Consider the following 9,775-nt stretch of genomic DNA (forward strand, 5'->3'; position numbering starts at 1 on the left):
AAGAGAGCCACCGGCTCAAAGATTCGTGTCATCGGCAGGGCCACTTCGCGAGACTGCAGCATGGTGAGGTTTTCGTAAGTCACCTCACAGATCATACATGGAGGGAGGAGCTATGGCGATGATAAAGCGTAGGAGCCCCGTCCGTGTTCTTCGGCCAGGCTCCCAATCCCTCCTCCGACACCTGCTTTTCTCTCTCGATAGTGCTGCCAAGGTCACCGTGGCCGCGGTGACGGCAAGCTTGAGGAGGATCATGAGCGCGTATGCTCAAACTCGATGCTCTCAGCTCGCACACCTCCTGCAGGCTGCCGGGATAGCTGCGGCCGCATACCCTCCTCCTCCCTGCCGGCCATGATGCTCTGCTTTGAGCAATGCGCGTGGCCTAGGTGAAGTACGGCTAAGCCCGTCAGTTCCACCGTGCCGGCAACCTCTCCTGCCTGTGACGACATCCATGGCCTTGCCACCGCTACCCACCGACGAGGGATGTCGCGCTTGTGCCGGGCAACACACCTCGTTGTCGACCAGGACGAGCCACCGTGAACCGTGAGTGACAAGTACAGACCCACCACGGATGATTACGTGTGAGGTTCAGTTCTGTACATATTCAATTGAGCCGAATGGGTATATACAGGGCCAAATACAACTTAAGTAATCGTTAATAGTTTATTAAGTACCATCGTAACCTCAATTGTGAAGGGGTACGGAACGATTTGAGCCGTTGTTCTGTTTAAGTTTGAAGGAGGGGGGAGCACTGAAGCGAAAGTGCTTCCTGCCCAGGAAGCAAAGTAGAAGGGCATTTATCGGCATTTTCAGTTCAGTCACAGGCCTCCCAGCTTGCTATCAAATCAAGGCAATGACCGCGTGACAAATATGAGTCTGTTTCTGGAATTTGCACAGCTGCATCCAAGTTTTCCACCTCAACTAAGCATAAAATATGACAAATAATCTAAACTGCAGGTAATGAAGAAAAAACAGAGCTCTACTGCACAGCAGTAAGAATCTCAGTAATCCCACACATTTAATTTAAGCATCAAGATTAGACAGCTGAAATAATCATCTCAGTTGACGTGGACAGTTTGATTTAAACTAAAACGGAATGGGTACCATAACCAGAAAAGACTAGGTCCAGAATGAGGCATAAATTGTCACAAAAGGCCGTATTGGCATGCCTACATCTCCATGTCAAAACTCAGATGGCAATACACTTCAAAGTAATATCTGGAAACTGGAATGACTTCATGCTCCAATTAACTCAGCATCCTCTCATCAAAGCGAAAAGTAACAACTTGACCTGAAATTCAAAGGAATACACTTGCTTTAGGATGCAGAAACCAAAGCCACTCACCACCAAATAAAACAAGTAACCGATCACCTGGTGCTCACATGGTAGAGAAACACAACATTTTTCACTAATCCTCATGGAAATGGAGAAATTTAATATGATCATGATTCATGAATTCTAAAGTAACCAAAACAATTGGCACTTTCAGCACGATTATTCAGTTTAGGATATCCAATAGTACTTAATTTTGTCAATCAAATTGACATAACTGAAGAAAATATATGGAGTTAAATTTACAAGTGATTGGTGCAAGCTATGACACAATAGAGTTACAAATTAATTGCAGATACTAATTAAACACCAATGGGAAGCATTGTCTTATTTTACGCGGAACTGAAGCAAATTCTAAGAAATTACGTGTTGACTATATATAAAGTAATGTGTCCTTGACTAAAACACGAAGAAACTAGCAAGAAAAATCAATTAGTTGTCACCTAGTAGGCAAGTACTAGTTGTTCTCTCTAAGAAACATTTTAGGTTAAAACACTTATACTTTGATTGTGACAGTATGTACAGCGTAGTTTCTGAGAAAAAGGAACAATTATAAGTCAACAACCAAGTCGTTCTTTTAGAAATTTACATACAGTACAATAAAAAAGATAGAGTTAACTTGACCCAAACGATTAGGTAATCAAATGACAGATAAGGAAACAAGTTTTACACGTGACGATGAGATCTAGGAAAATTGGTTGGGGAAGTGCATGATAGGACACCATACGAGTAACAAAAACCATAAGCTGTCTACATGATGAGTTATGGAAATTTTGAAATACTTTATCATGTAATAGCTTCAGTAGACACCAAACCGTTATTTGACGAAGCAGTCTACACCAGTAAGCATAGTAGCTAAATCAAGAAAGTAGGAACAGAAGAAAATAAATACAATTAACATGTCACATTGAAGATTACCTATACCATTGCATGACTATCAAGCACCTCAAAGTTTCTTGTCATCATCTGTAGCAGGCAGAGGTGCGAACCTCATGAAGAACGGAAAGGCAGAACCCCTGTAAGGCTTGGTCGACTGGTTGCGAATGATTTTCAGCTTGGTGGTGTTCAGATTGAGCACAAGAAGATAGGAATGAGGCTTCCTTATGGACCAAAACTCCATGTAGACATAACCAGCCTTCACTGCCAGGATACGCACCCTCTTCATCCACTCATCACGGCGAAGTTTCTTCAAGCACCCAAACTTATTCAGCAACAATACCTCCTTCTTGAGCATCCACTCATTGTTGCTGTTACGGACCCAGAGCTGCACGCATTGCTCCTTGCTGGACACGATGCAGAGGCCACCGTGCTCCGCCATGTCCGCGATGCAGTAGGATTCACCAGGAGGGAACGACGGTTTGATGACCGACCACACCATTGTTTCAGTGTCCAGCACCATGATCTTCTCTTCGGTCTTGTAGTACTTTACCTTCTTGGTGTCCGACCGCCAGTACACGAACCGGCCCGCGGACATGCCATCGCTCATGATATGATAAAAATCATCCCCTACACGATGATCCGCATCTGAGTCAATCATGACCCATTTGCGGCTGTCGGAGGAGAAGACCGCGGAAAATGCATCACCCCATTGCTGGAAGCCGATTACCCTGAAGGAGGAGTCGGTCTCGCTCGCCAAGATGGCGTAACGTACCATGTGGAACGAATGGCGCCAGGCGTTAGGCCCGCGGAAGAAGACGGCGGTCCGCTCGAGGGGATCATAGACGGCGAGATCAACCGAGTTCCAGCCGCGTGACAGGAGGAGGCGGCCGCCGTCGCAGCCACGGAGGCGCCACTCATCGTGGTAGTATTCCTCCTCGTCATCTGAATCGATGTCGGGGATGTCTTCGAAGAAGAAATCGCCGTCAGCGACGGCGGTGGCCAGATTGGGGTTACCAGATCCAGCTGAGATGAAGCAGAGGTCAGGGCAGTACCGGGGAACGCGCACGTGGTCGGTGAGGATAAAGCCGACGAGTGGGGGCCTGCGGAGGGAGAGGAAGTTGCGGAAGATCGCAGGGGATGATGCCACTGGGGCCCAGCTCTTGCAGACGAGGGCGGCGCTGGCGAGGGACGCCATGTCGGGGAGGCGGAGGAGGATCCTACCAAGGAGATCGTCGCCGAGGGCGTCCACCGGCGGCGCCAGCGAGGTCTTCGGCTTCTTGACGCTCTCTGTCACGCTTCTCTCCATGGGTTCCATTTCTCTCTCCGCAGAGTTTGCTCCTTCGATTGCATCCCTTAATTTTTATGTCGCATAGATTTCGCGCCACATATTTCACTTTAGCGCCAAAAGAAACTCGTTTCGCTTTTTTCGCGCCAAGAGCAATTGGAACCTTTGACCTATCCTTTTTTGGATGAGCTTTGACCTGTCCTATGCAAGTATGCAGTCAAGGAGATGATAGCGGACGGAGTGGGCATAGAAAGAGAGAAAACGAAAATCGAACTGAGAGCATCACAGGTTAAGCCCTCAAAATAATTGTTTTTTTAAAGGCCGAGGCAGAAAATTGACGCGGAAGAGAGCCCTAAACCCATAAGCCCTTAAAAAAATTGAAGGTCTAGCCCTCATTTTTCATCCCAGTACAAACCCAGGTTGAGAGGCAAAATACCTAGACCCCTTCATCTGGTTAACGATGCGTCGCGGTAGGGAAAAATCCCTCAACCGCTCGAGCTCCTCCTTCCCCCCTATGTCGCCGTCGGCCCGATTTCGCCTCGCTCCGCCGCCCCGCCTCGCCCCCGACCCCCGCCGCCCCGCCTGCGCCTGCGCCCGACCCGAATCGGCCGCCGCCCCGCCCCAACTCCGCCTGCGCTCGTCCACCGGCGGTCAAGATGCCGCCGCGCCGCGCCATGCCGCGCTCGTCCACCGGCTACCACGACATGCGGCTCCACCCCTCCGACCGGTGGGCCATCGAGATCATGCGCGGCGGCTAGCGCTTTTGGCTCGGGACTTTTGAGTCGGTGGAACTCACCGCCGGCGCGTACGACGTCATGGTGTGGCGTTTCGACGGCGCCGCCGGGCCGCGGAACTTCTTCGACGTCGACAACCTCGCGGCGGCGGAGTTCGTGGCGCCGGCGTTCAACATCATTACTCGCGCCGAGGAGCGCGCTGATGACCCACAAGTATAGGGGGTGTATCGTAGTACTTTCGATAAATAAGAGTGTCGAACCCAACAAGGAGCAGAAGGTGTTGACAAGCAGTTTCGATGAAGGATTCACTGTAAATGCTCACAAACAAGTATTCAGAGGGTTTTGATATAGCAGGTGAATAAAGTACAAGTAAATAAAATGTGAGAGTAATAATTGCAGCGAGTGGCCCAATCCTTTTTAGCACAAAGGACAAGCCGGTTTGTTTACTTATAATGACCAAACGTTCTTGAGGACACACGGGAATTTAGTCTAGTGCTTTCGCTTCATATAGCTGATTAATCTTCATTGTTTTGATAAGTGTTGTGTGGGTGAACCTATGCTAATGCACCGCCCTTCCTAGGACTAATACATACTTGTGATTATACCCCTTGCAAGCATCCGCAAATACAAGAAAGTAATTAAGATAAATCTAACCACAACCTTAAACTCTGAGATCCTTCTATCCCTCCTGCATCGATATACCAACGGCGGTTTAGGTTTCTGTCACTCCGGCAACCCCGCAATTAGCAAACGAATACAAGATGTATTCCCCTAGGCCCATAAAGGTGAAGTATCATGTAGTCGACGTTCACATGACACCACTAGAAGAATAACACCACAACTTAAATATCATAACATTGAATATTACCCAACATAATTCACTACTAACATTTAGACTTCACCCATGTCCTCAAGAACTAAACGAACTACTCACGAGACATCATATGGAACATGATCAGAGGTGATATGATAATGAATAACAATCTGAACATAAACCTTGGTTCAATAGTTTCACTCAATAGCATCAATAACAAGTAGTAATCAATACCGAGGGAGTTTCCCCTATCAAACAATCAAGATTCAACCCTAGATGTTACAGCGGTGACGAGGTGCAGCGGTGGAGATGGCGGTGATGATGATGGATATGATGGTGATGATGATCCCAATGATTTCCAGCTCGATGACGGTGACGATGGCGTCGATTTCCCCCTCCGGGAGGGAATTTCCCCGGCAGATTTCAGCCTACCGGAGAGCTCTTTTCTCTCTGGTGTTTTCCACCCCGCAGAGGCGGCTGTGACTCTTCGCGATTATTCCCTGGAGCTTAGGTTTTCGGGACGAAGAAGTACGCGAAGGAGAGGAGGCCAGAGGGGCTGTGGGCCTCCCCACTGTGCGGCGCGGCCGGGCGGGGCCCGCGCCGGCCTATGGGAGGGCCATGGCGGCCCTCCTCGGCTCCTCCTTTTGGCTCTCTCCGTCTTCTGGAAAAATAAGATTTTCCGTGTAATTTCCGTCAATTGTTGATCTTCCGAAATATTGCATTCCGTCGTGCTTTTTCCGGCAGAATCCCGACTCCGATGCGCGATTCTCCGATAATCATGAAACATGCAAAATAGATGAAATAACATAAGTATCATCTCTAAATATGAAATATATCAATGAATAACAAGAAATTATGATATAAAATAGTGATGCAAAATGGACGTATCAACTCCCCCAAGCTTAGACTTCGCTTGTCCCCAAGCGAAACTGAGCTCGGTAAACAAGACCACATGTTTATGGAGTGAAGAGTCGATAAATAAAATACGGACAAGAAGCATCATATTAATTCACACAAGACATTCTAGTGAACAACTTCCTCATATAATTCAACTTGAAACAAGTAAAAGAAAATCATAAATAAAGGTGCATAGGAAATCATAATTGGTGATGGCAAACTTTGTTCTTGGTCAGAGAACAGTTAACAGATTGTACTTATCTTTTGAGCAGCGCTCTTATATTAAAGCTTATAACAAAACTTGCATACTCAATCATAATAATTTCCTCATAATCATTGATAACCTTCAAAGCTATATTCATTCAGATAAAACTTGTACTGAACAAGGAAGAATAAAATACATGATTAAGTAGATCACAGTATAAATGGTTTGATCACAACAACTCAATTGCTTTGCTTAAGATAGAGGGAAATAGGTTTACTGACTCAACATAAAGTAAAAGATAGGCCCTTCGCAGAGGGAAGCAGGGATTAAATCATGTGCTAGAGATTTTAAGTTTTGAAATCATATAGAGAGCATAAAAGTAAAGTTTTGAGAGGTGTTTGTTGTTGTCAACGAATGGTAGTGGGTACTCTAACCCCCTTGCCAAACAGACTTCCAAAGAGCGGCTCCCATGAAGGACGTTATCTCTACCAACAAGGTAGATCATCCCTCTTCTCTTTTGTTTACACATGTACTTTAGTTTATTTAAGGATGACACTCCTCCCAACCTTTGCTTTCTCAAGCCATGGCTAACCGAATCCTCGGGTGCCTTCCAACATTTCACATACCATGGAGGAGTGTCTATTGCAAAATTAAGTTGCTTACTGATGAATCAGGGCAAAACATGTGAAGAGAGTTATTAATGAAAGTTAATTAATTGGGGTTGGGAACCCCGTTGCCAGCTCTTTTTGCAAAATTATAGGATAAGTGGATGAAGCCACTAGTCCATTAGTGGAAGCTGCCCAACAAGATTGAAAGATAAAACACCACATACTTCCTCATGAGCTATAAAACATTGACACAAATAAGAGGAAATAACTTTTGAATTGTTTAAAGGTAGCACATGAAGTATTTACTTGAAATGGTAGGGAAATACCACATAGTAGGTAGTTATGGTGGACACTGATGGCATAGGTTTGGTTTAAGGGTTTGGATGCACGAGAAGCATTCCCTCTCAGTACATGTCTTTGGCTAGCAAGGTTGATTAGCAAGCATAAGAGTTGAGGGAAACAAACAAATATACATGTGATAGAAACAATCATGCATCTTCCTTGTAAGCACAAACAATTTTAACTTCAGAATACTAAGCTCATAGCTTAACAAGAAAGAAAGATAATGAAACAACATATCTACATGTATTTCTTCTTCTCTACTTAAACTCAAAGTGTTGTTGCTATTGACCAATGCTAAGTTTGCCATCACTAAATAGATTTACTCAATGCTCCCAAAGTGATACCAATACTAACAACAAGATCAATCATATAATAGAGATTGCAAACTAAGATAAGATGTGCAATATGTAAATGATGAGACTTCTCATTAATATTCCATAACGATAACTCACACCAAGGGATACATAGACAACCAACTAAAGAGAGATACTTCCATACCGCAACACATCTTATAGGATAACTTCCCTACTCATGATATGACACTACTTGATAGTAAAAAGGTAAAAGATAGTGATGATGTGATACCGCGACACTCCCCCAAGCTTGGAACAAACCAAGGGGGTGCCAATACCGATGATGAATTACTTCTTCGGTGGTGTGGATGAATTCTTGATAAGCTTCTCAACAAGCTCCTTTAGCTCATCAATCTTGTACATGAGGTTGCGGATCATCTCCGAATTGTGCTCGACGCGGTTAAGAAGTATATCCGATGGCGAGTCCCAACTCTTAGAGTTGTTTCCCCACTCTTCATCTTCAGGCTTCAACCTTCCTGCAGTGTTAGAACGATCTATATCCCACTAGCTAGGCAATACCGCCTTGGGAATCCTTTCAATTTGACCATTGTAAATTAGAGTGTGGACGGGGTTGTAGGTGTAGGATAACGTTGCATAGAAAACAAAAAAATTTCCTACCGCGAACACGCAATCCAAGCCAAGATGCAATCTAGAAGACGGTAGCAACGAGGGGGTATCGAGTCTCACCCTTGAAGAGATTCCAAAGCCTACAAGATGAGGCTCTTGTTGCTGCGGTAGATGTTCACTTGCCGCTTGCAAAGCGCGTAGAAGATCTTGATCACGATCGCTTCCGGCGCCACGAACGGGCAGCACCTCCGTACTCGGTCACACGTTCGGTTGTTGATGAAGACGACGTCCACCTCCCCGTTCCAGCGGGCAGCGGAAGTAGTAGCTCCTCTTGAATCCGGCAGCACGACGGGGTGGTGTCGGTGGTGGTGGAGAAATCTGGCGGAGCTTCGCTTAAGCGTGCGGGATGTGGTGGAGGAGAGAGACCGCTAGGGTTTGGGGAGAGAGAGGGGTTGGGCGCCGGCCCTCTAAGGGGTGCAGCCAAGGCTGAGGCTTAAAGTGATCAGCCCCCCTCTCCTATGCCCCTCATTATATAGGTGGAAGCACCAAGAGTTCTAGTCCAAGTCTTCGAATAAGACCCCAACACTAAAACCTCCCATATGTGGGAAACCTACTCAAGGAGGGAGTCCTACCCAAGGTGGGACTCCCACCTTTCCTTGAGGTGGGTTGGCCGGCCACCCTAGGGGAGTCCACCTTGGACTCCTCCCCTTTAGGGTTGGCTGGTCATGCAAGGTGGAGTCCCTCCGGGACTCTACTTTCCATGGTGATTTCTTCCGGACTTTTCTAGAACCTTCTAGAACCTGCCATAAATGCACCGGATCATTTCCAAACTTGGAATATGACTTCCTATATATGAATCTTATTCTCCGGACCATTCCGGAACTCCTCGTGATGTCCGGGATCTCATCCGGGACTCCGAACAAAATATTCGAACTCCATTCCATATTCAAGTTCTACCATTTCAACATCCAACTTTAAGTGTGTCACCCTACGGTTCGTGAACTATGCGGACATGGTTGAGTACTCACTCCGACCAATAACCACTAGCGGGATCTGGAGATCCATAATGGCTCCCACATATTCAACGATGACTTCAGTGATCGAATGAACCATTCACATACGATACCAATTCCCTTTGTCACGCGATATTTTACTTGTCCGAGGTTTGATCATCGGTATCACTCTATACCTTGTTCAACCTCGTCTCTTGACAAGTACTCTTTACTCGTACCGTGGTATGTGGTCTCTTATGAACTTATTCATATGCTTGCAAGACATTAGACGACATTCCACCGAGAGGGCCCGGAGTATATTTATCCGTCATCGGGATGGACAAATCCCACTGTTGATCCATATGCCTCAACTCATACTTTCCGGATACTTAATCCCACCTTTATAACCACCCATTTACGCAGTGGCGTTTGATGTAATCAAAGTACCTTTCCGACATAAGTGATTTACATGATCTCATGGTCATAAGGACTAGGTAACTATGTATCGAAAGCTTTATAGCAAATAACTTAATGACGAGATCTTATGCTACGCTTAATTGGGTGTGTCCATTACATTATTCATATAATGATATAACCTTGTTATTAATAACATCCAATGTTCATGATTATGAAACTAATCATCCATTAATCAACAAGCTAGTTTAAGAGGCATACTAGGGACTTCTTTGTTGTCTATATATCACACATGTATCAATGTTTCGGTTAATACAATTATAGCATGATATATAAACATTATCATAAACACAAA

At 45.6% G+C, this 9,775-nt stretch overlaps 1 protein-coding gene across 1 annotated transcript; it reads right to left on the reverse strand.

Moving 5' to 3' along the window:
* Positions 1-990: 990 nt before the first annotated feature.
* LOC124666689 lies at positions 991-3,422 on the reverse strand. Its single transcript, XM_047204022.1, has 2 exons — positions 2,249-3,422; positions 991-1,288 (listed from the first exon to the last, which is right to left on the reverse strand). Exon 1 carries the CDS (start codon positions 3,402-3,404, stop codon positions 2,277-2,279), a length of 1,128 nt encoding a protein of 375 aa, XP_047059978.1. The 5' UTR covers positions 3,405-3,422; the 3' UTR covers positions 991-1,288; positions 2,249-2,276.
* Positions 3,423-9,775: the final 6,353 nt, after the last annotated feature.

The sequence above is a fragment of the Lolium rigidum genome, chromosome 6, assembly GCF_022539505.1.
Source record: "Lolium rigidum isolate FL_2022 chromosome 6, APGP_CSIRO_Lrig_0.1, whole genome shotgun sequence".
In the NCBI taxonomy this organism is placed as follows: domain Eukaryota; kingdom Viridiplantae; phylum Streptophyta; class Magnoliopsida; order Poales; family Poaceae; genus Lolium; species Lolium rigidum.